The sequence below is a fragment of the Lipophrys pholis genome (assembly GCF_963383615.2).
Source record: "Lipophrys pholis genome assembly, chromosome: 19".
NCBI classification, from domain to species: Eukaryota; Metazoa; Chordata; class Actinopteri; order Blenniiformes; family Blenniidae; genus Lipophrys; species Lipophrys pholis.
Window position 1 is genome coordinate 13,814,224 of NC_137647.1, and position 26,341 is coordinate 13,840,564.

Here is a 26,341-nt window from a genome sequence, read left to right on the forward strand (position 1 = left end):
CGAATGTCCACGTATTTGCCACTGTTTAAAGCAAATTGTTCTCTGCGTGTATATGTGCGTGGTGCATTAGAAAATCAAGAAATTCTAATTCTCACATAAATTAAACAATTAACATTAAGCTGAGTGATGCAATATAAGTTTCTACTTTGCCAATTGTCCCAAGTTGTTCAGAGTCTTTCCACTCTAGAATACACTTTTATTACTATTGCATTTTCGTGCTCTGGACACTCAGCTTGTTATGAAAGAAATAACACAAAACGAGGCCAAACTACATTCAAGTTTATACGTTTATTCCAACACAGGAAGGCAAATTTAGGAAAGTGAGAGAATGGAGTCAAAAGCTGAATTAGTGGTTTTCCACTTGTAAGTCAAGAGCTGCTGGTTGAATAAAGACAGTTATATGATCCAGTATCAAGTTCACTTCTGACTATTGAGGTGCATACTACTGGAGCTCTTCACTCTTTGATTTAGAGATTCCATCACATCATCATATGGCGAATTCAGAAAAAGTTTAAAACCTTTATTATGTCTCCCTCTACTGGATAAACAATCTATGGCACGATAGCGAATGCTGAATCAGAACATGAGCTTCAGTTTTACAAGATGAAAAAGAGTTAATGGATGCTTGGAAGTTACACTAAACATATACGTTATAACATGTACAAGAATAGCTTATTGTACTTTCAGGTGTACAACATGAAGCTGCCAACAGCAAATTAGACTGTTAAAAAAATAAATACCTGCGGAATAAAATATTATTGTACTCACACACAAAGTATATTTTCTAAAATAACACAAGCATCAGCGTGAACATTTGTGGATAACTTATGATAACTCATGACTTGTCATAACAGTGAAGTGCACTATGTAGAAATGCCAGGTAAATTAAATAGCACTGAGAGTATTTTTGATGAGCGAATACATTGAAATGTCTTCACATGGGAGCAGCAGTGGTTTTGATTCCTTTGCATAATTTCAAGACATCAAGGTCAAGCATGAGCGACCTCTTTCAAGTATGTAAGTCAAATGAGTGAATTAACAGTCATGAGCTAAGGAGGAGCCCTGGTCCTCCGAGAAAACAGCCTGGCACATGATGCGAGTGAGGCAGGCCAAGAAAAAGTAGTTAATGGTCAATGCAGTCTTAACCTTTAGGTCCTTTTCTCCAATACCTTTCCAAAGTGAGGGGTTAAGCTCTTCTTCTTCCTCCTCTTCCTCCTCCTCCACATCCTGCAAGGATTCTTCAAGCACTAAAACAATCAGGGTTTGTGCTTGAAATATGCTTTCACTGGAGAGAAATAATAAAAAATGTAAATATATTGGACTCTTGGAGTGATGGGAAAATCAAAGCTTGATTTGAATTCAATATACCTGCGTATTCCCGAGGCATCATCGGCATGTTGATAACCGTCTGAAATGCAGTGATCCAATCTTTCTGGTCCTCTTCAGTCTCACATGCAAACAAGAACTTCCTGTCTGGGGTTACGATGGTAATTCCAAACTGCCAGTTGCTGCTCTGAACGGTGGAAGGAAAACCGGAAAGCACAGTGTAGTCGTTTTCTTTGCAACCAATGAACACCTCACCTCGTGCATAGGCATCCTGCAAGCAGAGAGAGAGACACTGTATTCCTCCTGAACTGAAAGGAAACATTGTGGCATTGAAACTATAAAACTATGTGATGCTCTGAGAGTAATACAGCTGATCTGGCATGCTGAGGACCAAAAACCTGCACTTTACTGGGCAGGAGTGTAACAAGAATCTTTGCATATCGCCAATTCCCCAACAGTCTAGACATTCATCTGAAATATTTCCTCTTGCATCCATGCCATGGTAAATCTAACTATAGAGAAGTGGCACAGCAGCATCAGGTGGTCACAGTGTGTAATTGCAAAATTCCCCTTTTCAGCTTTACTACCAATGGGTCCTTAAAGTACATGAGCCTCCGTTCATCCATCGTAAACCATCTCTTCTTGAAACCTTCTGTGTGCTGTGGGACAGAAACAAAAGAGGTTGACTTTACCCTGAAGATATCATTATCAGCTCCACCAGTTTGTATACCGGTAATATAGTGTCGTATGAGACAAAATCTGCACATATAAAGCAAAAACAAGTCACCTTTGGGCCTGTCTTCTCCATGTACCCCTCCTTTATGTAATTCCTGGTTAGCTTTGGTAATAACTAGACAAAGGGAGACAGGTATTCAGACTAAACAAGCTGTTGAGTAACCCAACCAAGAATTTGAGAGTCATTTTGTGTATCTACCTGTGTGACTGTGTAACTATGTAAAGGGCGGCCTCTACTCACCTCTGAGTTGGGAGAGCCAGGAAAAGCAACCTGTAGGTAGTGAAACCTGGCTGCTCTGATGGCGTTAAACCAGTCCACAATTTCCTTTGGAAGAGGACATACAGACAAAAGCTCACTCATACAGAACCCTCACACACACGGTATAGGTTCTAGAACTGATAAATTTAATAAGGCCTGTACAGTTCAACCATTTTTTACTTCTCATTAACATCTACAATATCCATGTGCTCAAGTGTTCAAGTCAAGTCACTGAACCCCGATGTTGCTCCAATGAGGTGATCATCTTAAAAGCTGAACTTATTTCACACGTCCCTTTTCAAACACCTGGAAACAGCTACACTCATGTTCCTATCTTGATATGCGACGTACCAGGAAGAGCGGTCTGTCTCCTTACCTTCCCGTCCTCGTGATAAACAAAGATGTTCCTCGTGCTGTTTTCCTTCAAGTAGGTTATCTGCAGGCCGTGGGCAGTGCCAATTTTAGTTGGCTGGAAAGTGGCATTCACACTACTGATTTTCATTATGGCTTTGGGCTCTTTAGCCTGGAGTCAAGAAAAGATCATTTAAGTGCAAAATGTTCAGTGAATTTAGGAAACAGTTTAATCACGTATACAAACCAAAAAGTTCACAACACAAATATTTTTGTTTGTTGAAAATTTTACAAATTGGCATTGATGTTGGCTGAAAAAGCAGGCCTCGCTCTGTAAGCAGCACTTAAAATGCAGACATTTTAACACGGTTTGAAAGAAGTGTGCCAAAAAGGCTAGGACACATTAACAAAAACACTTCTCACTGAAAAGACTTATAAATAACTTATGAAAACCACTCACATCATGCTTGTTGAAATACTTAAGGACACCCTCCCGCTCGGTCAGAATAAATTTACGGCTGAGGTATTGTCCGTTGTCTCTGCCCCGTTTCCAAAGAGACCCTTCTCTATAGCCTGGAAGGAGGAGAGTGAAATGAGTCCCTTCCATTATCAAATAGCAAGAAGACGGAGAGTCATCAAATTCACTTTGAACATGTTGTCATTGTTTAATTAATCTGAAACAATTATAATTCTACTTAAAAATTGGACCATTTGCTTTTAACATAAAAACCCTCCAATGTGCCGCTTCATTGGTGGAAACCAGAGAGCGCTCAAGAACCTCGGCAGTAGTGAGAGGAAGCATAGTGAGGTTTTCTCACCATACATAATTCAGCTCAAATTCAATCGCAAGTGAAAGAACGCAACTGACACAGATGAATTAAAAGGCAGCGAATCACCTTTGATCATTAAAGTATAGCCTCTCCCTCTTTGTCTGTCTCTCTGACATGCACTCGGACGCACTCCGCTCTGTTTCGCTCTTTTCCTGGGCCTCTTCCTGACACTGGCCACTTTGCCCATATTTAGCATGAATCAACTGAAAATGCTTTCCAAGAGAAAATGCATCGTCACTGTAGTTTGAACAGAATATCCATTTGTCACTCTTCTTTACTGCTTTATCCACCTCAGGGTTGTAATGTGCTGAAGTTGAGCCCGGCTGACTGTGAATTAAAGCAGTAGTAGACAGAATCAACAACAATCCTCTTCTAGTTGAGTATTTTTAGCAGTGCGTGTGTGGTAGCATACCACTTTTTCAACCCGATATCTCTTGTATTGTGCAGTCTCCCTCAGAAACACCTAACCACTTCCTCTGCCAGAAATGGGACATGTGCCATTTCCCTAGAAAGGAAAGTATCGCAGCCAGTTGCTAGTATGTTGTGAAGCAAGGCACAATATAAAAATTTTAATGTAAATTTAAAAAGAAACGTGGACAGTAAATATCATTTCACGGACACACAGCTTTAATGTTAAATGCGTTTGTTTTTAGAAAAGAATAAAATAGAATATTCTTTATTGTTACAGTGGTAAAATGTAGTTTACAGCATCCTCTGTGGCAGCAATACACAAGAAAAAAAAAATTCTATGTGCTTTACATTTTATGGGATTGTTAAATATGTGGGTTTTATTCGCTTCATGGACTTGTTTTAGGTAGAAACTGCAGATTATCAGCTAAATACTGTACAATACGCTATTTATTTTCTCACAGACGTACATCAATGCTTGCAACACAAAGTCCCAGACTAATAAACTGAATCAATAAAACTGTATTTGTTCCCTCGCACCTTGTTTCTTCGGTTTCTTTCCACATGGCGAAGTAAACAAAGCGATCCCAATTGAGAGGCACACAGAGCAGAAAACTTGTGGCGGAGCAATGTTTCATCAATAATTTATGAGACTGAATGTTTCCACCGTGGGAAGACGAGGCCAGACTGGCCACAGCGATACGACACAAGAAGAAGAAGGAAAGTTATTCACGGTGACGACTGGATGTCAAATATTTGCAAACATCTGGGATCGGAAAGCAAGTTTGGGACCAGCGTGTATCTTATTCCTAAATACTGCACAGATCATTTCTGGTGTTTTGGGCCTGAAATAAATGAGTGATTTATTATTTATTTATTTATTTTAATTGAATGCACGGATACAAAAGGAGGCATTCTCCTTTCCTGGGAGACACACAGCCACATGCTCCCAAACCTCTGCACAGTGCAACACAAGAGGCCATTGATAAACACACAGTCATGAGATTTCAGCCCTGCACTTCAACTTCTCCATCTGAAATGGAGATTTTATTTCTAGTTTCTAAATGCACATATCATGTCAGGTTTGCATGACAATACGCCACTTTAATCCACCTTTTGGGTTATATTTAGTCGCTTTCTCAATAACATGAGGGATATTTTTCCCCAAAAAGCTGAGAATTCACCCTGCGTTCTAGATATCTATAAGGAGACTTCAAACATTCACCAGCAAGAATGTGAAGACTGTGTATTAGTGTACAGTAAAACCACTTGTTAAAGTGGCCATTAATGCCTTCAATAATAATGCAACTGGTTGCTTAAGATAACCAGAAACAACCTGACATGTCTTTGTTTAAAAAAAAAAAGGGAACTGTGTAGATTAGACACACCAGTCTGTTTCCTCATCATGAACTCTACTACATGACATGTCAACAGAGCTCTGGGACACCATGACATCATTTTATAATAAACATGAAGTGATAGAAGTTTAAGTAACAGCGTGAAGCTGAGAATAATCTGAAATTAACACATACCCTAACTTCCTGTTTCTACCACAGACGTTGCCAATGACAAACAGTTAATAGAACCAGATAGAAAGATAAAGGGTGTTGACTGTCTTCTTTTTTTAACCAGCAGAGCATAAAGATGTTTGACAGTTTCTCAATTCCCCCTCCAGCTTAAACTCTGGTAAGTAGCAAGAGTGGAAACAAGAGAGATCCTCCAAATCAAATAAACCGTGTATTCAGAACCTGAATAATTACATATAAATTGAATTTTTATTTGATAATACACTGTGCAGAAAAATAGCAAAATTTATGTTTGATGGATAATTTATTTGTTGGAATGTCATTCTTGGAAAGCCTGCTTCTCTCCTTTGTAAGGAAGATGCATTTGTGGGATGAGTGATAGAGCTGTGGGGGTCACACCCATGAAATAAATCTCAAAATGTGTCTGCCAGTGTCAAACTAATTTTATTTACTGTTCCTGCTTGACTCTTGTTCTGAGATTGTAGTACTCCCAAGTGCTGGCAATCGGATGCTGCGCATAAAGCGGATTACCAGCATCTCTGAACATGAGCCAATGTATGCTTTCTCCAAGATGTGTATAAATTCTGTGCAATAGGAAAACTTCAGAACCAAGCTGCAGCATTGTTTGCGCTGGGCCCTTGTACAAGCGGCAGGAAGACGTCCCTCAAAGAATGTTTGCTTATGTTTTCAGGACTGTAGGAAAACCATGGACAGTCTTGCAGTCAAGGTTTGCCAAACAGTAATGTACTATATGTCCACCAAATCTCAGTCCCACCATCACCCAGTCTCAATAGCCTGTCATGATGCCTGCCATGGCCACCCTTCACACTCAGGCCTGTTCCCGCGGGTTATGGCAACATGTGCACTATAACCAGGATGTGCAGTAACATTATGTTTGGTAATCATTGATTATATTAGCTTATGTTGTTGACATCAACCTGCCAAAGGGACTAAAGATGGAAATTAGCCGTTGGCTATAATCTTGTATATTTACATGTATATGTTCATCAATATGTGTTGTCCCTGTTTTAAATAATTAAACTCAAACTCAATAAACCCAAATCCTGCCACTTGGCCGAAGTCACAGAGAACACGGTTTCTAAATGCAATATAATAAACTAACATGTTTTAGAGGAGGCAGTATGAAGGTGCAAGGTGGCATTATAAACAAGCGTTTCCTTTTCTAAAATGTCCCACTTTCGGAAAACGTTGAACCAGTGAAGCAGTACAATACACTGCGTCTCTGTTCAGTCCTCCATCATGCTTTATGTGAGAAACAATCATCAACAAGCAGCTGCTCCAGACAAAAATGCAATGACGAATGAATTACTTTGTTTTCCCTACCGACAGCACAGGAGTTGGGGAATCTGTCAGACATCCACTTCTTTTCCAACACGTAGCATGTAGTGATGCACATAATGCCACAGAAACATGTTTGAGTCTTACCTGCTGAGTAGGGCTCCTGTCTCTCCACATACATAAACTCCTTCCTCTCATACTTGGCTCGGATCCACTGTTCCCGCAAGAGCCTACACAGGAGTGTATGTTAGAGCTTCAGCCGATATCTTATTGGCAACATCATGAACTGATACTGATGCCAATTCTGTGGGCTTCATTTGAAAAAATAATGCTACTTTTACAATTATAAAATCAGTTCTCAAGGCACACTTGTAGAGATTTCATTTCATTTGGTTTCATTCCTTCATTTTACACATTCACTTTTATTATTGTTTTACAACCTTTTTTTCTCCAAAGCATTTTGTGAACCTTGTTAAGTTGCTATTTATGACCTTCTCCTTTGTCTTTCGGCTGGTCCCTACAATGGACTGTCTGTCTTCACCTCACCTTAACCGATGCCTACTCTTCCTGTCCCACTCTGACATCTCTGTGTCGTCCTTCATTATGTCCATGAATCTTCTGTAAGGTTTTCTTTTGGTCCGAATGCCTGGCAGCTTTTATCGAGCACCTTTGTCTTCAGCATATGTCCAATCCGTCTCAACCAGGCCTCTCTGACTTTTATCTTTAAACAACTCAACAGAAACTCTTTCTTCTCAATCTTATGTTCGTCTTTCTGAAGCGTACTTTTAACTTTTAGCAAGCCTGCACACACTCTGTAATGTAACATAAAGAGAACTTGTCATTGCTCACTTATACAATGCAGCTCAGTTATGGTTGTGACTTGACAGCTCTGTGTTCTGCATCGCATACTGTTATTTATATCACTATATGGTTGAGAACAAACAGTCAAATTGAACAGTCGCTTCCTGTTCAGTCTGCAGAACTTGGCTTTTTTATCACGGCACAGTTTCCGCAACTCATCCTGGCAAAACCAAAAACCACTTGTTAAAGAAAGCACATTGCTGTGAAATATGAGAAGGCACATACACCCAGAAAGCTCAACATTAAGTAAACTTACTCAACTGCTTATCAATGCATGCTTCTATTCTACCAATGTCATTATGAAGATGCTGCAGATGCACGTCTCCGCCTCTGGTCGAGCCTCCTATGAGTTGACTCCATCAAGGGGCTAGCTGTTTGCTTTTGGCCCAAATTCTTCTATTACAGGTAAATGTACATCAGAGCTGAGAGACAGAAATAGCGGTGTCCTGTTATGACCGTCAGCAGCACGCAGCAGTGTGAACTGTTCATCTGCCACCATGAGTTCACCCTTACATCTTTTTCTGCAGGTCACTGTTGGTACTCTTTGTGGCTCGTTGAGTTTTAATGGCTGGCAGTATGCCGGCATTTTTGACAGTCTCATGCTGCCATGTAGATTGTCTGTTATGAAACTAGGAAATCACACTCAACACAGCCTTTTCTGCTCCAACCTTGTGCAAATCCAACTACAGCAGCTTGATGTATAATCAGCTGACTTTGCAGTTTTACAGTGCGTGCATTTTGCACAGAATGTGTAGAAGTGAGGTACATTGACGGCAACTAACTTCCCAGTTATCCAAATCCTAAAAAACCTTCACAGTCCCTCTGAGATGTTCTGTGTGGACAGCCCAAAGTTCAACTGTGATGACCTCAGATCAATCAAAAGAAAAGGGCCCTAAAATTTCAGTCCAGTTTGACTTTGTGCTTAATTCTCCATGAGAGGTGGTCTCCATTTGACATCAGCCCAGTATTTATTCCTACCCCCTTCATGAGATGAATGTCTTCAGCATAGGAAGACCGGGGACGTGTATGTTCAGCTCTTCAGCTCATGGGTGGATGCAAGGGACACATCTTCATCCACATCTCGGTCCTTTTTTATCCTGCTTTTTTTGTGTATCAGTTATGAGCAGCCCAGTTGTGTGGCTCCTGGAGGAGTATTGAAGTGTGCTCTGCAATGCTACAAAGCTCAAATAATTTAAAACGTATTTAATACACATGACGTTGTGTTAATTGTACTCAAATGATTGTCACATTCCCCAGATTTCCTCTGATAGAGCACTTCAGTTATTAGGATTAGGAGGTTTACATATTGAGAACTGAAGGCAAAAGTAGAAAATCTCACCTACTGTATGTGACTGCATATGTGGATCATTATTTGAAGTTCTAAAGAAATCTAAACACTGTATATCACAGTTTATGCATGAAATAGATTGCACACGGAGGATGGAAATGCAGGATGCATCACTTACATGCAATCTTTGTATGTTGGACAGTAGTAGAAGGCTGGAACTATCTGCTCATATTTGGCTTTGGCCACATTGTTACCCACAGACTCCAGGAACTGTGAAAGAAGGGAGAAACACACAGTGTTTGTAAATTATGTCTGTGTGGTCTTAGATAGCTTAAAGCTGTGAGTGGATTCATACGGATCAGCCTGATGAGAAGGCTGCGACACACAAATATACATATGCAGGAACACACGTATGCACATACAGTATATACAAAGACTTTGCCATGAAGTAGGCCTTCCTGCCGCCATGTAAGCTTCTGACGTTAGTACTGAGGGCACTGCTACGCAAGTGTGAGAAAATATAGTACAGCTGGTAAAAAAACACATACATAGACTCACAAATTGGGTTGAGAAAACAACAGACAAAGAGGGAAGGAAATAATTGCACAAGGCAGCACAAACGTTCTTTCACACGTATTCACGGAGGTAGCGAAACCACAGAGGACATGCACGAAAATCCCTTTGAACTCAGTGTTTGCATTGTTCTTGAAATGTAACTGTGAAAGCAACCGTTTGAAAGGGGCTTCTGAATCTCCCATTACTTAAAACACACACACACACACACACACACACACACACACACACACACACACACACAACCACACACACAAAGACATTGGTTGTGACTGCCAGTTGCTGGCTCATGCCTTTCTCACCATGGTGAATTGCTACTGATGACATGACTTATTCTTCCCAGAAGTGCTGCAGAGGCTGAGCAGAAAGCGGCGAGCAGCTCTCACACAGTGAAGCAGGGTGGGATGGACGAGGGGCCATTACTGAAAACTGTTTAAAGCCAAGAGCTCGTCTTCTCAGACCTTTTTTACCTTGTTAGGATTGGTAGAAATCAGTTACTCCACAGATCATGTTCACCACAGATATAATTTCTCACCTCTAACTCGGACACGCTCCAAGGATCCAGCAGGAGAGATTTGACTTTGCTGATCTGTGCAATGTTTCTATGGAGGCCTGAACAGCTCTGACACACAAACACCCCCAGCGTGTAGGATGCCCACTCTGGGCCTGCAGCACAAGCATAGAAACATACAGAGACACTCAGAACAACGTCAAACTTGTAGAAAGGACTACACTCACGACATTACTTGAAACAAAGCACAAAAAATTATTACATATATGAACAACTGTCACGCAATTTTTTTAAGGTGGAGAAGGAGTCTTAGTAAGCACATACCGGTAACCAGCCAACCAAATATTTGGGGTTAGGAAAAAAGGAGCCTTTATCCAGGTGACTGACCAGGTACGTAATACCAACGCAAAGCCACTCTTAATTATAAGCTAAAGCTTAACTTTTACGTGTCCACTGTAGTACAGACAGGAAACAGATCACTAGAATGCAGTGAGCACACTTCCTGAGCAAGTTTTTAAAAGTATTCACATTACTCAGCCATATGTATCCGATGTACAGGACGCGGGTGCATGTGTGGACATAGATGTCTATGATGATGTGTTACATTCACACTCAACTGACTGACAGAGAAATGAAGAACATCTCTTTCTGTTAAGTTTAACTGCTCATGACATTTTTCCCACAAGGGTCAACGAAAGGTCAGGACATCCGAATTCAAACATTTCTTGAAAGAAAAAACAAAAACACGTGCGGAAAGAAGGCAGCATGAAAATGTGATTTTATGGAGATAATCTAACAACAAACTGTTTGTGTGTTTTTTTAAGCCATGTTGAATAAATTCTACTTAATCAGAAAAACTCTGCAGTATTAGTGTCGCATGATCACAAAGCTTTCTTTACCCGTACTTCAAAATGTAATTCTCTGAATCATTACTGTTATCAATGTGAAAGAGCTTGCATGGTGATTTTTTTTCCGTAAGTAGGACAAATAAATGGGGCAGTGTGATGTCAGTTTGATGAGCTTGCTACAGCCCTCTAACCACTCTAAAGCTCCAAGCCAAAGGCTGTTACCACACTTTAGCCATGTGAAAGTAGCAGTGGCATAAATAACAAACTCCCCTTCCTTGTACACGGTTTTCAAGTTGTGCACATACAAGAGGACGCACAGAAGAGCTTGATTGAAGTATAGTTAGTACTCTAACATAGAAGTTATTTCCCATAGAAAAGAGGATGCACATAAAATCTGACAGCCAATCAGCAGATAACACTAAAGACACTTATCACAAAGGATTTCCTGAACATGAACAGTATAAAATGAACAAAACATCTCCACATGAGTCACTATAATAATCTGATAATCTCGTCACTGCACAGTGAACCTCCCTTTATCATGAAAGTATGAAAGCAGCAAAAGCAACTGATCCAAGATGTCCTCTGCATTCATGGGCGGAATAGTTGTTGTTTGGTTGGGTTTTTTGGTTGTTGTTTTTTAAACTGGAGCTTAAAGCTTTCAATAAATTTCAGAGTAATAATTTTCACAGAGAAGAGATTTCACAGGCTACAACTGTTTGACAAGTGTAAACCGACTAGGTGTGGCTATCAGGCAGTGTGGTCATGTGTGCACGCTAAAGGAAACCACATCAGGAAAACATCCATACATGCATGCATACACACATACAATCAACTTAACTTGACACAGTATTGCTTAACTTAATCTAAGATGTACGTTAAAAGAACATTGCAGTCATGTGAAATTAAGAGTTGATTTGAAAGAGATTAAGTCATGATCTGAGCTGGAAAACGCTAAACATCTTGGCTTGTGCATATCCAATTAGAATGTACAGTGCCGTGATTAAAATAAATATTTATATGTTGTGAAATGTGGCTAAATATATGTAAATTAAATATACTGCTGAATTGAGGTATTCTAAGTAGTTCTAATCCGTTACTTCAACCCGTGCTTCTCTTGGATTATCATCCGTGCAGTTTTCATTGTGACAGTTTCGGAGGAAAACTCTCGCCCTCGGGAATATGCAGTGTCAAAATATCCGTTAGTGTTTGTAATGAAGGAAGTAGAAGCTGTGTCCTTCCTGCAACCTACCTGCAACTGAGCAGTCGGCGCACTTTTCATTCCCGGGCTGCTCCACGAGCTGTTGGACGCGCTGTCTGTTCCAGTCCTTATCTGAAGCCATCATGAGGACGGAGGCTCCTCGGATCAACTTCACGCACTGGAGTGAGACTGCGGTCAGACACAATGAGATGAGTCTACACAAAGCAGGAGGAGGAGGAGGAGGGGGAGGAGGAGGAAGCGGCTCAATATCAGCGAGGACAGTCCTGAGTTGATATGTTCCGAGAAAGTCTACTGTTGTCTTGGTGTGGAGTCAGTGAGACCCCCAGCGGTCATTTTACTGGTGACGCTACATTTTCACTTTTGCTCTCTTCACTTGACCTCTTTTATCACTTTGATATCCAGCCTTTTCGTGCTTTTATTTAATGTTCTATTAATTCACGATAAAAATAGCTGGGAGGAAAATCCCAAACAAAAAAACTATCCTAATTTAATTCATCCGGGGCGAAGCTCTGTCTTGGCGTTGATGCGTAAAGTTCACTGCGTAAAGTTCCATTCAATTCAACTTTAGTTGTATAGCACCAAATACAACACCGTCATTCAGTTCCTGGTTCGGGTAGGGTATGAATAAAGACCCTGCAGACACTAGTTCGAGTAGAGGGCTCTCCATTCAACAGAAGGCTTCACTGCGTAAAGTTAATTGCGTAAAGTTGCAACCCTGTCATTGTATCACAGAGAGGAAAGAAAACCCGTGAAACTGACAAAGTAATACAAACAGGAACGATAGGACTAGATGCATCAGTTCTTGATTTAATTTTGATGATATTTTTGTGTTTTTCATTGTCATAAAACTTATTCTAAGTGACAGTTGACATTGCAAAAACACTGCTGTTTAGGATGCTTTTTTAATGGCTCACTCATTGTACAAAATTGGACAACTTACTATCAAACATTTTGTTGACTGTGTAACATGAGCAATTTAATGAAAAGGTTTTGCTGAGGGAGATTTATATCATTTCAAACCTTAAAGTCAACATGCACTATTCTGTGCCAATTGAACAATCAAACCTCTTGCAAAGTGCAGAGAAACCGATCACAATCACACATTATTCACCATTTCTATTTCTGTGAAATGGAGCCAAAATGGGATTTATTCATCTTTGAACAACATTTGAAGAACATAGATTACTGAATACCACTCTCCCCCTATTGAAGAAGTGTTTATTCAGCTTATGGGTCACCACAGCAAGTCATTTCGGTCCGAGCCCAAGCAGAGCTGGGCGAGACCCTATTGGGTATTAGATGCTGTTTTCTTGCTTTCTTTTTCCTTTTGTTTTCTTGTTTTAAATAAGAGAACCATGTGTCACAAGATAGCCAACATGCATACCATTAACTCATAGCCCTTTCTGATTTTATCATGCTTCACCCTGCATGATTGTCTTTGACGCCACATCATGACTGCTGTTTTTCCCAAACTTTGAAGTTTCTGATCCCAGTTTGTCAGTGGACACAGTAACCTTCATTGGGTCTGGATGGGAGATGACATGTATCCATTTCATTTCCATTTAAAGTCTGGCCATATTATTAATAAGAGGAAGGTAAAATTACTTATTTTTAGTGTTTAAGGTAAAATATAAATTGATAAATGGAATAAAACCAAGGAAACAACCATCAAACAAACTGATGTAAAACTAGAGTCCAACAGATAATATACAATCTTAGTCATGGATACAGAAATACTGAGCATCTCCTGACCTGAATTGAGCTATTTTGTCACTAAATCAATGTCTGATTTAACAAACTATTTTATTTTAAATAGTCATTGACCAAAATATTAGAAAAAGTACTTACGATAACTGAAAACCTTAAAACGACAATGGTCTATCAAACTGCACAGAATGCTCGCGGTTCATTCGTAAACTTGCAGAATCAAAAATATTAGAACATGTTATGACTGTACCATAGCAGCATTTATAACAGACAATGTGGTCTTTACATATTTTCTCCAAATGCTCTCACTTTAAACCAAAGTACAGTTTCGGCCTATTTCATTAATGTCTGTTGGTTTGTTTGTTTGGTATTTTCCACCCAGCAAACATGGAGTCAAACAAACATGTTCTGCTGGTCCTTGTATGGGAAATGTAGCACACCTGGGCTCATGCATATCATCTCACCACCACTTGTGCTGTCACTGATGTTGATCATTACAGTAAAAGCAATAAGGAGACTGCAAAGTATTTACTTTGTAGTACTTGTAATGTGTCTTTACTTCTGGATCTGATACAAAGACATGCAATTAACACAAAGGAAAAAAAAACAGCAATGTATTTACAATTTACAAAGAATCACTTCTCTGTGAAAATAGCACTTATAAATATGATTTACATAACAAAATAAATATGGAAATTACCAATGTAGCTTGACTTTTTTTTCTGTTAAAAAATATGTTACAGAATAAAATTACAATTAGTAATACTTTTCCTTTTCTGATGTGATGTGAAATAGAGGTCCTTTAAAAACATCATTTATAAAGACATCATTACATACAACATTGTCATTATATTAAAAAGTGATCTCTATTATAAAATATAAGAAGGGAGTTACAATAGTGAACACTCGAAAGAACCTATACAAATACTCAAAAAATATACAAAACACAATATTTGTCTCCCTTTAAATGTTCATTGCATTGGTTTGAGGATTGCTGAACTACTGAGGTGACCGAAGACAGATCTGATATGATTATGAACCCTTCAGTCGGGTCTGAACAGTCGTCTGCTGACAACGAAGCCTTTAAAGAGGTATAGACTGGGAGCATTGGCACTGTGGTGTGTGTGTGTGTGTGTGTGTGTGTGTGTGTGTGTGTGTGTGTGTGTGTGTGTGTGTGTGTGTGTGTGTGTGTGTGTGTGTGTGTGTGTGTGTGTGTGTGTGTGTGTGTGTGTGTGTGTGTGTGTGTGTGTGTGTGTGTGTGTGTGTGTGTGTGTGTGTGTGTGTGTGGCTTTTGATGAAGCATTTCAAAGTTCTCTTTAGCACCGAACTCAATTTTTAAAATTCAACTGACAACTAGACATTGAAAATCACAGAATGCCAGTCAGACTCCAACACTGCTATTGTTAGAAAATGTAATTTGTCTTGTATCACTAGTTTGTTTAGAATTTGTTTTCAACTATTTTCATTAGCAAGGACTAAGGACGGATATCTGTTAGTGTCTTCAGTAGCTTAACTAAGTAAACAGTGTTTTATTTATTCCAGCTGGCATTGTCTCATATATGCCAGTTGATCAGAGTGTTGGTGTCCGCTGTCTCTATGGGTCTTACTTTAGTTAGAAGAAAATAGCAAAGTTTCCCTCCTGATCCAGTGCTTTTCTCTTGACTTTATTCGCCTGTTTCTGCCCATTTGTGTTGAGCTGTCTACAGGATCAATCACAAAACAGTCTTGCACCTTAATATAATGTATATTGATTACTTAAAAACAAAGACAGCGACTTTACTTCATTGTAGATTTGGGTTTGCTTTCTTAACATTGACTAAATATTATTCATACGGAGGTATGAAAATGACCAAACGAAACATCAATGAGCATCCTTAAAACTGGATTACATTCATTCGAGATATTTTTTTTTCTTCTTTTACAAAGCAAAAGAGTGATTTAAAGGAGAATAGCAGAGAGTTGTGTTTTGCTATGATGGCAGGCTGTCCCTGTACTTGTCACCAGATATGAAGAAAAGGGACACAAATCTGAGCCCCTGTCTTGACTGAGGTTTGAACTAAAGTGAAGAGGAGGTCAGACAGGAATAGGCTATAGTTACAATGAGTCATCTAGCGGGATTGGTAGTTAGAGGTATCAGGCATGCAGAGTCAGCTCTGCTCGGTTTTAGCTTGGAGAGACTTTGATTTACTTTGTCCTGTTTTCTTTTTTTTTTGTTGTTGTTGTTTCTTTTTTAATTTAGCTGCCACTGCTGAGCATGCCCAGTAGCTTGCTGGGGTCCATTCCCTGCTGCTGGGCCATCTTCTGCACGTCAAAGCCCAAGTGCATGAGGAACTGGATGACGTTCATCTCCTGCCCTGTGAACTGGTCTCGTATGGTGGGGCAGGTGGGGTTGCAGTGGGGCCACGGGCAGCTGTCGATCAGATGCACGGGGCAGCCTTTGGGTGGAGCCTTGTTGTTCCTGTTGTCGTGGAGGCTGCGGTCCCAGCAGTGCAGTGCTCGGGGCAAGGAGGTACCTTTGACCTGCACATCGATCCAATAGCTGCAGCACAACACAAGAGGGCGCTGTCAGCTCAAGGGTGGAAAAGTCTCATCTGTGAGCCTTTTCTATGACAACGACAAGAGTCTCCACACATGAAATGGTACTCACTTTCTGGTGATAACCTCGTGCGACAGACACGCTGGAGCAAACATGGCCCTGAAAAAGAGATATGAGCTTAAAGCTGAGCAGGAGTTGTTAAGACTGCATTGAGTGAATAGAATATATTTATTGGGGCTAAAATTGCCTTAAAATATACGATGAGCGAACGTGTCTGTGTCTCCGTGATTGGATGGTCATACTGAGAAAGTAATAATGGTGACGGCCAGTATATGAGCACAAAACTGTATTTTTCTGCTTTCTTGTAGTTTATCGTTATGAATCTTCCAATAAATCACATAGACATTTCCTTACGGGACATCTTTGAGCGTGTTCCTCAGCTCAATGCCCAAGTTTTGGATGTAACGCAGCTGGCCTTCCTGCACAGGCTGTCCAGTCAACTGGATGTTGTCCACTGTCAGCTGGGCCTCGTCAAACAGCCACTGGACCACAAACACCGGGCCTGCACGGTGACAATCAAAGAGATGAATGAAATACATTGGTATGCTCCCATAGTATGGAACAGATACAAAGACAATACAAGTTTTTTCTGAAGTGAAGTAGATTTTCGACTGACTTTTTATTGATGGGAAAACTCTATAACCAAAGAAGCAGTTCCATTCCTCTCCTTCATGGGTTTGTTTACACTTGTCTGGTACCACTCCTCCCCAATACCTGATAGATAAGATAAAAAGGTGCAAACAGGATGTATTGGCATACATTAACAACATGACCAAAGTAATTTACTCCAGTGTGACTTTTTCCTGCGTCATTCCTCCTTACTTGATGCCTCTCTTGATGGTCTCGGTGGGGGCGCAGCCGACAGTGTCCACACAGTCCGTGCAGTGGTACTGCTTGTTGTCCAGGAACCAGCCCGAGTCAGAAAGACCTCGCACTTGTATCCCAGTATATCCCAGACCCTCCAGCAGCTCCGCCACGCGATCCACATTCAGCAGTACCCCGGTACCACCGGCACTGTGCACAGAAATACAACACATACCAATCAACACACACAAAACCACAGAATTAGAGGTTGAAAGTTTGCAATTTGAATCCTCAAACCACTGTTTCACACATGAACATACCTGCTTCCCGCTAATAGGAGGACCTTGGCAGTGTCCAGACCTTTGCTGAGCAAGTCCTTCACTACCTCCTGAATTATCAGCGAGCCCATGAAGGCATAGCCACCTGGTAATGAAGGAGAAGTTTAAAATAGCTTCACCTTAAGGAGAGATAATGTTGTGATTGTGAGAATTCAAGTCTTACTCTGCTCTGTCTTTGCTGTAGCACCGCTCCACACATCACTGGAGCAGTAGGGAATAAACCTGCACAGCAGACACAGAGTTAATGTTGTTCGCCCCGGTTACTAATTGAGCATCACTGCGCACGCAAACACAAGTGAACTTACACCATGTTGGCATTCCACCAGTGAGGGTTTTCTTCAGGCAGTGGAGACAGGATCCCAGTGCCTGCAGAGACACATTGACATGTATCATTAGCCATCCTGGCTCTCCCAGACACATCCTCTACTCACTCATCATCATTACCACATGGATTACAGTTATTACAGTGCAATGACAGAGGGAGGCGTCTCTGTTCCTATAGCAGTGGGCGCCAGGTAGCACCGCACCGCAGCAGCATTATGACCGGGTGTGTGTCGTAATAACACTATAAATGAACACAAATACATCTGAGCCTTTTAATTGCTGAGACATATAAGTAGTATCTGCGGATGTTTTCCAGTTTGTGGTCGCGGTTTGCTACGGGCCACAGCTAGAGTGACGTGCACTGAAGTATGCCAACAAGTTGAAGCTCACCTGTTTTAGTTTGGGGCCACTTGGAGGAGCTCATCAATCTCCTCATGGTCTCGTATCGGCTATCACAGTTCTCCTTGTTGAAGCAGTACCAGCCACCTGGACACAGACACACAGGCATCACAACTTGGATCTCACAGATATAGATAAAATATTCGTTTTACTTAAGCCTCCTTTTATAAATGTAATGAAATTAATTCGATCCTTTTAAAAATACTGACCCTCAAGAAATATCAACCACCGTCTGCTGCCTCGGGATTCTTTTAAGTAGTACCTGGAAAATTGAAACACATCTTAGAAATTGTTTGCCATCGTGCAAATATTACATAGAAATTGTAAATATGGGTCTAGTTTTTTTTCTGTTCACGTGACACCAAATCTGCTCAAGCATGAGATACGGTCTCATTCCACAACTTTGACATGATGCATGTTCTTTCCGAGAGAGATGAGATGAAACACTGAAAAGTAATACCCTCATTTCTCTATATCAGTGATGGTATCCGTGCAGAAAACATAAACACACATGACACCATCACTTTTAAACAAGAACGTGCTGTTGGTTTGTTGATTACCATCTCTATAAGGTGAGAGGAGAAACAGCACAAGAGAGATTTTTGCCAACACAAATCCAATGAGCACACGGAAGAGAACAATGAGGTTCTCTGTCAATCCTGCATCTACAAAACTGACACAGTAATCCAAAGAGTGATAAACATCATGCTGTCCCCTATCCTGTTTACTGTACGTGGTTTTCTTTGAACATAGGTGATGTACCATCATATCTTCACTATGAGCTCATCAGTCTGAACAACAAGGTTTCTATCCAATGTAATGAATGAGAAACAAGGCAACTGTAGTTTGGCTGTGTAGATGTTCGCATTAGGGCCCACATGCCATCGAGATTGTGTCCTTTTGATGAACTGAGGTGAAGTGAATTAAAAGGATCTTTTGTTCAAGGCTGGGCGTGTGAAACGTTAACAATGCAAAGAGACAATGTGTATTGAAAATCCAGAAGAGGGCAATACAATCATGAAACTGTTAGGCATCATCAGTCTTTATTCAACAGGATGTTTGTTTGATTTTAAAAATGGAAAAAACTTCATAATTGCAAACAAATGTTAACCCTGTTTAATGAAGCTTTAGTCATCTGAGACAACAAACCTTCAAGTGAGCACCGATAATATAGGATGCTGGTTTTTTTTAGTGCTTTTTGTTGCAAGTCAGTGACTAGCCTTTCCACAATACCAGTGACTCAAAGGATGGCCATACACATTGCAGTGGCTTTAAGGAAAACAGACTTGGCAGAAGCTCTGGACTGTTTGCGCTGACTCACACTATGGCTGCGGTTAATGTATTATACTATTGCGAATCACAGTGAATGTTGTGGGCTGAAGGCGAGGCACTTTATTTCCAAACAACAAAGAAGGCAGGCTTGGCAAGTGAAATAAAGCAAGCAGGGAAGATGCAACGTGAAGCACTCACTCTAGCAAGTGCATCACCAGGAGATGAATCACAGTTCAACTGTTCCTTCCCCTGTGAATGCCTTTTTTTTTTTTACACTGCATTTTAATATATGTATGTGCAACTGTTTACAATGCCACTCTGAAAAATGCATGGATTAGCATCCTAACTGATAACAGCCACAGTGAATGAAAAGGCCATCTGCCACTGTTCCCTATGCTCGTCTCCATGCTGCGGCTCTAAAGCGCTAAAAGCTTTAGTAACGGATTCCGCTATGTAACCAGCACTTTGGGGTTTAGCAGGAATTAGACGGGATTCTAAATCCATAAAGTGACATGTATATCAAACCCCATTTCAGGCATGTTGATCCATCACCAAACTGCTCTCAGATAATACACACAATGACACAATTATCAAAACCTGCTCATGGGACATTAACACAACAAATATGTAACTGAGAACTGCAAATAATACCAACATGTGCTCCCATGTATTACAAGAAAACTGCATGCGGGTTCATTGTGGTAAAGCTTATTCTCATCATGCACTATAATATGTTTACGATTTACAGCACAAGAGAAAATACATTTGATGTTTTCATGCAACTTTTACAAACTACCAACCAAAGTGTATCCATATTTTCAGTCTAACTTGTAACCACATTTCTTGCAGAAGCTGCAAGCTTGTTTATAGTTTATCCATTATATAATAGAAAGGATTACACGTATTATTTTTTTTCCAAGTCCTATTGTCTACCCCTCTTTTGTAGAGAATGGTGCAGCATTTATTGCATTAAAATAATACATTTACTTGAGATGACAACAGATCATTGTAAATAAATGTAGTTTTTACCCCATATGTAATGCAATATTCGAACTGGGCCGGTATGACCAATAAAAAAAAAAAAAGATTAGACTACTGACATAAATTGTTGTGTTGTTTTGTTTTGTTTTCTCAGTACAGTTATGTGGAAGACAACAATGTGTTAAACTGCTGTAAAAGTCTCAAGTCAACAGAAGAGCTGCCAACAATCATCAGAGAGAGACGGAGATGCACAGAAAGAGATGGGCGGGCATCCGAAAAGTTGAAACTAAGACTTTCTGCAAAGCAAATTCTGCATTCTAATTTGAAGCAAAGGAAATGAAGCGTAGGCCATGTGGCTATCCGCAAATTTCACGCTCGGCTGACGCAAAGCAGCTGTCTATCTCCTACAAGGAAGCCCAAGCGCATGTTTCGATTTAAAAATGTCCATATAGTATTAATTTTCAGGGTTGGTAAGAAGTGTTTTGGTTTTTTGTTTTTTAATTACAGATTCGGTTTCAAATGCTTTCAGATTGCGGATCAACATGTTTGTCATCTGGCCATGACGCATGATGCCATGCAGGACGGGACGGACTGTGCCTGTTTTACGCACAAAAACAGCTTTACCTAAACACCGCCTCAACCTGCTGTGATCTATTCACATGTGTGTCATACTTTACACCCTGTTTAGAGCTCGTCGGTACATACCCCGCGGGGCTTCCGTCGTTGCAGGTGACTGACGCGTTCTCCAAAAAGTTCAGCTTCATGTCATAGTCGAGCTTCTGCGCCGAGCACGGGTACAGGGACTGCGCCAGATTTTTCACTTGTGTCATGAAGTTATCCATGTTCTCCTCCACCGCGGTGAAATCCAGGGGGAAGCTCTCCGTGGTGTCACCCCGGTAAGTGGGAGGAGGTGGTGCGCGTCGCGGTTGAGGGTTGCGGCCACCGCGGAACCTCCGTGCGCAAAGAGCCCCGGACTGCACGAGCGCCAGGAGCAGCAGTGATGAAATGAGTCTGATCGCTGGCATCTTAGACATCAAACGTCCCTTTTTCGGATGTAAAAGTACTCTCAATGACGCAGAAATCTCTCCTGGCACTGCTGAAAGGAGTATATAAAGACGCAAACTCCACAAATTTAAAGTAAACTAAAAATCAAAAAGGTCCTCTACGATCAGGCAAAGTCACGTTGATTTTTCTGACAGAGTTTGAATGAGTGCGCACTTAACTCTTTGCCCACCTATCTGGAAGCGCGTCTGGACCAAGCGCACAAGCTTGAACGACAACACTGGTGCCATGCGCTTGTATTTTATTCAAACTTTCCCCCCTTGCGTGTCCGTCCAGCCAATCGCTGGCGTGGGGCAGGACTCGGGGCATGATCAAGCCTGGCAGACTGACTACCCCCTTTTTAATTTATAGAGGGAAAAAAATGTCCATGCGTTGGTTCTTTTGATCCACAATGTTTTATTTGATGTGGTGGCTTTTATTGGCCTTGAAATGCCCATTTCCCATTCCACTACAAATTTATGAAGTGAGAATACGCATCTTGTTGCGCACTTGTTTGAAAAGCAAGTGAGAAAAAAACAAAAACAAAACGAAAGTAGTGTGAATGTACTTTAATATTTAGCATTTTTACATAATTTTATCTTTATATAATTATTATTTTTATCACCTCTGTGGCCAACTTTGTAGATAGGGTTAATCGGATAATCTTCTTCTCTATCACAAATAGTTTCAGTGCTGACATGTTGAGTTACACTTTTAAAGACAGGACGTGAACACTTTTTTGTTGTTGTTCTTCTTTTTTTTTTCTTAATCCTCCAAAGATCAAAGCAACCATCATTCTTTCTCCCCCTCTTTTCGCCTCCTCCCTCCCTCTTCAGCACTTCAGTCTCTTCCAAACCCTCCTGCTCTACTGTATATTTTCAGTTGAGCAGAGCATCCTGATGGAAAGCCAGCTTTTTAACACAGGAATGCCTTGTTACGCTTCAGTTCGACTTCCCTCGAACAACCTTTCATTTTAAGGACACATTTAAGTTAAAGTGCACCCCATGGGGCGAAAACAATCATTTGTCTGGGTAAGACTTCTGGATGGTGTATGGGTGACTTTTGACCATGTGAACTGATGCCATAATTCCAATTAGTTTTACCAGTGTAGACATTTCAAGGATTTCTATCCTAATATTCAATTCCACACCATTTGTCTGCCTATTTTGGGGAGGATTGTTTTATTTGTTGTTGTTTTTTTAAATCCGATTTTGCTCACATTTTTTGCAAATGTAAACTAATCATAAATTAGTTTGGCAGGATTAGAAAGCGATGCAGATCTGATTCACTCCGTAAACTTACAATGCATAGGGGCGCAATCCCTGACGGGGGAACAAATCTTAATCTTTCAATGGTACATTGTTGAGAAGAAAAAAACTGAAGATTAACTCATTCAACTCTAGAAGTCAGATGGATCTCTTTTGTTTAAAATGAGTTGACTGTGTAATGAAGATGTTTTCATTGTTTTGTATACGTAAAAAAAGACGTTAACATATTCCATTGAAAATGTCGACACAAGTGCACAAACCTATTGACTTGAATGCCACGTTTAATCAGCGCTCTAAAGGATAGCCAGGTAAGATGGATATGAAGTCACTGGCAGGACGGATGGTATTCATTGGGAACTTCAAACAGATGCTTGTATAGATTAAAACATGTGGTAGGGCCCAGGAGGAGAGGCTCTGTCACAGATTGAGTCAAGTCACTTTGACCCATACCTCGCCGTTTTATCACACGTCATCCTCAAAAATGTAACCCTTAAATCACTCACAGATGGACACTGGCCTCTGACACACTATGAAGAGATGCCCCGGCGTTAAAACGTCCTCTGACCGAAGATGTGTGAGCTGCAGATGCTCGCACTTTGAGGGATCTCATATTCAGAGAGAGAATAAAGGATTCTGTTGTAAAGTGACCTAACCTTGACAGCATGAGGTTGGATAAAACTCTGGAAACGCTCCTCTGCTACCGTTTGTGCACAGTGGGGTTTTTTCTGTACAGTGCACCTTGTTCAAACCCTTCGCACTAAGCCTTTCTGGCATTGACCAGTAATTCTCTTACTCTTTTTTTTTTTTTCTTTGCCTGGCATTCCTCTTTCTGTAGCATGGACACAATTTTAACCATGCAAGTCTGAATGGATTAATCCCAGAATTAGGTCATTTGAAAATGACCCAGCTGTTCTGATGGCAGTCCCTCAGAAGTGCCCCCGTAGCCCCCCGCCCTAACTCCAGGCCTCCTGTGAAAGTCAAAGCTTGTCTTTCATCTCCGATCAGTTGCATGTGCCCTCACAGATCCACAGGTTTTACTGCTTAAGTCTGGGCTGGCAGAATTGATCATGTGACCGTTGCCTGGATGGCGTTTAGACACATCATAGCTCAGTGAGCCCTCTCTTGTCTGCACAGCCTGCCAGCTCTGCTCACACATCCCCGTCGTCCATCTCCCCATGCCTGTTAGTTTTGATTTGCACATGCTGTTGTTGAAGGTCCATCCGTGATCATCAAATCCTGCTAGTTGGAACTGTTAGGTCAGGTTACATCAAAGAGATCAGGAGGGATCAGCCTCTTGAAAGGGACAGGCTCTGGCTCACATCATCAGAAACAGGTGGAGGTCCTCATTGGAAGAACAAAGGAGAGATCACCATCTATAAAACCTTTATATTTCATAGAAGTGCTCTTTTTCTTAAAAAATTCCTTTAAATTGTCACTCTCTCCGACACAAAGCACACACAACGACATAGTCCCGACATGAAACATATGATGGCAGGTTAGTTATTGTGGCACTCAACTGCAGCACAGTAATCCCATGAAGGTCACAACAGCAAAGCTTTGGGTTTAGTAGTATTATGCCACAAAGTTCTTAAGTGTGGAAATCTGTTCCACGCCAGGACAATAGAGGAATGGGAAACGTAGGAGATACAACTCAGGTGTTGTGTGTCTGTCAATAAGTTGTTTGAACCTTCAGAAAATGTGTATATAATGAATTGTAATTTCACCTCTGAATGTTTTTCACAAGAGATTTCTCCATATTTCCACATTTTGCTTATTGCCCGTCAAGTGTTTTTTTTTTTCATACATATTCCCATAATAACAGTTTAGTTCACAAGTTGATGTAGCAGTAATGTCAAAGAGCTCTGATCTGCCTCTGTGAAAACCTCGAGCTTCTGTTCTGTGTCACCTTGAGGCAAACCTCCGGAAGCAGGCCCCCTTAATTTCATGTTGAAGCTATTGTTTAAAACCCAAAACAAACATGTACAGAGGTTTTTGGTGTTAACGCACAGTAGAGCTCCTTTCATGTGCCCCCACCACATGTTCTTGATATTACCCAGAGAATAAGTAAACAGCCTTGATCCTGACTTAAGTCAAGAGGTGCCATCTAAGATGTGGATGTAAATGGGGAGTAGGAGAGAGAGTAAGAGAGGCAGGAGACATCTGTCGAGCAGGCTCTCATTTCGTAAGAGAAGACCTTCTATTGGTTACAGATGATGCCCTGTTTGATAAAAATGAACTCTTTTTAAGATAGGACAGCTTGCGTTAGTGGTCTCGCTGGCACCAAGTGGTAATCAAATAGTTCAGTTGACAGGTCAGCTGTTTGTTGTTGATCTTTCCTCAGAATGATGGCCACAGAGTAGCTGTTGTTGCCTGTAAGCAGTCCTGTCAGGTCTTTCAAACTAAGCATGATGGATGTTTGTGTCCGCCAGCGTGGGGGCACATGCGTGTCTCGCGTGTGTGCCTGCATGTGTGTAGGAATGTGTTTGTGTACTGGAGGATGACTGAGGTGGACCAGGCTGTGTTGGAGGTACCAGTACGTGAGCGTGTGCCTTTCTGGAGGAGTTTTCCATTCATGACTGGGGCCTGAATCACCCTCTGCAATGCCCTCTACCAGGTAGTGAGGAAGGAGGGAAGAGAGACCAATTACCAGTCAAGACCTGCTATTATTACCATCAGAGAGGCGACAGGTCTCCTGCCCGCACGCCTATTCTCATCTTTGCTGAGACAGAAGGAGAATCAGGGCCTTCAGTCTCATAAATGTTTATTTATGCCACAGATTTGCCAAAGGACATGGAAAGGCCCTTATTACAGTTCATGACAGTAGAGCAGTAACACATTATTCACTTTTTGTCCTTTAACCTGCCAGTCTCTATGGGGAGGTTCTTTTGAAGTCCACACCCAGCTGTAAAACGTGCTCATTATTCAATTACATGAGAGCTGTATTTGAAGCTGTTTGTTTAAGTCTGTAGGCTTTAAAAGATGTGTGGTAGGAAGTCTTGATAACAACCAGGGTTTTTCTTGTAATGTGTTTTAAAATATAAATAATAAACAAGAAGGGAAATCTGATGTGGTTCAACCCTTGGTTGGTTTTTATAAGACAAAAATTAAGCCGAGCACAAGATGTGAATGCAGAAATATCCCATGAGAGCTCTATGAACTGCATTTCCTTGCCTGAGAAAGTCGTCCCACAATGTTGTGAGCACACAGTTAGCATTTCAGTCCACTGAACCACTGGGGCACCATCAGTGCTTGGTATGTACCTCATTATTTCTGACACTCTTTTAACACCAAGCAGCCGTTTTCTTTTATCCTCTCGGTGAGAAGAAGAGGCTACTGTAATCAAAGAAGACAATGATCAGTGCCAGCCTCTTGGCCTGGCTTGGTACCTGCTTTGATGTCATATTTTGGTGTATAGTGGGCTGTGGCCTATGCCAAAGAGCACCCATAGTTGCCAACAGTCTGACAGGCTGCCTTTCATCAGAATGACATCACTATGCTACTTGATTACTTTCCACGGGCTCTTCCAGGCCTGGGAATTTTCTCCCAGGAATCTGAAATCATCAGTCCCGCCTTT

The 26,341-nt window shown here is 41.0% G+C and overlaps 2 protein-coding genes across 5 annotated transcripts; both read right to left on the reverse strand.

Moving 5' to 3' along the window:
• Positions 1-268: 268 nt before the first annotated feature.
• LOC308124952 (arf-GAP with dual PH domain-containing protein 1-like) lies at positions 269-12,343 on the reverse strand. 4 transcript variants are annotated; one of them, XM_080488364.1, is made up of 11 exons: positions 12,068-12,337; positions 9,992-10,122; positions 9,062-9,153; positions 6,882-6,964; positions 3,132-3,244; positions 2,697-2,843; positions 2,303-2,386; positions 2,114-2,176; positions 1,914-1,985; positions 1,369-1,597; positions 269-1,285 (listed from the first exon to the last, which is right to left on the reverse strand). In XM_080488364.1, exons 1-11 carry the CDS (start codon positions 12,159-12,161, stop codon positions 1,257-1,259), a joined length of 1,137 nt encoding a protein of 378 aa, XP_080344490.1. In that variant the 5' UTR covers positions 12,162-12,337; the 3' UTR covers positions 269-1,256. The 4 variants fall into 4 exon arrangements, with proteins under 4 accessions (XP_080344490.1, XP_080344491.1, XP_080344493.1 ...); XM_080488365.1 differs by having other exon boundaries at positions 271-1,285; positions 1,369-1,513; positions 12,068-12,321; XM_080488367.1 differs by having other exon boundaries at positions 271-1,285; positions 9,759-10,122; positions 12,068-12,213.
• Positions 12,344-14,281: 1,938 nt separating this feature from the next.
• On the reverse strand, positions 14,282-21,736 carry notum1a (notum, palmitoleoyl-protein carboxylesterase a). Its single transcript, XM_080487096.1, has 11 exons — positions 21,164-21,736; positions 18,415-18,467; positions 18,197-18,292; positions 17,788-17,848; positions 17,646-17,704; positions 17,465-17,567; positions 17,163-17,354; positions 16,957-17,054; positions 16,695-16,842; positions 16,392-16,439; positions 14,282-16,283 (listed from the first exon to the last, which is right to left on the reverse strand). The coding sequence occupies exons 1-11, from the start codon at positions 21,490-21,492 to the stop codon at positions 15,980-15,982; spliced, it is 1,491 nt and encodes a 496-aa protein (XP_080343222.1). The 5' UTR covers positions 21,493-21,736; the 3' UTR covers positions 14,282-15,979.
• Between the last annotated feature and the right edge of the window lie 4,605 nt (positions 21,737-26,341).

What these genes read in the sequence shown, in the direction of transcription:
- LOC308124952 (XM_080488364.1), bottom strand. Translation starts at nt 12,161, where the DNA reads ATGATGGCTTCAGATAAGGACTGGAACAGACAGCGCGTCCAACAGCTC. An exon ending in TTTATCACGAGGACGGGAAG is followed by an intron (nt 2,387 to 2,696) that starts GTAAGGAGACAG and finishes CCTCTTCCAAAG; the next exon opens with GAAATTGTGGACTGGTTTAA. An exon ending in TGTACTTTAAGGACCCATTG is followed by an intron (nt 1,598 to 1,913) that starts GTAGTAAAGCTG and finishes CTCTGCTTGCAG; the next exon opens with GATGCCTATGCACGAGGTGA.
- notum1a (XM_080487096.1), bottom strand. Translation starts at nt 21,492, where the DNA reads ATGTCTAAGATGCCAGCGATCAGACTCATTTCATCACTGCTGCTCCTG. An exon ending in AACGACGGAAGCCCCGCGGG is followed by an intron (nt 18,468 to 21,163) that starts GTATGTACCGAC and finishes TCAATTTTCCAG; the next exon opens with GTACTACTTAAAAGAATCCC. An exon ending in CACGAGGTTATCACCAGAAA is followed by an intron (nt 16,284 to 16,391) that starts GTGAGTACCATT and finishes GTTGTGCTGCAG; the next exon opens with CTATTGGATCGATGTGCAGG.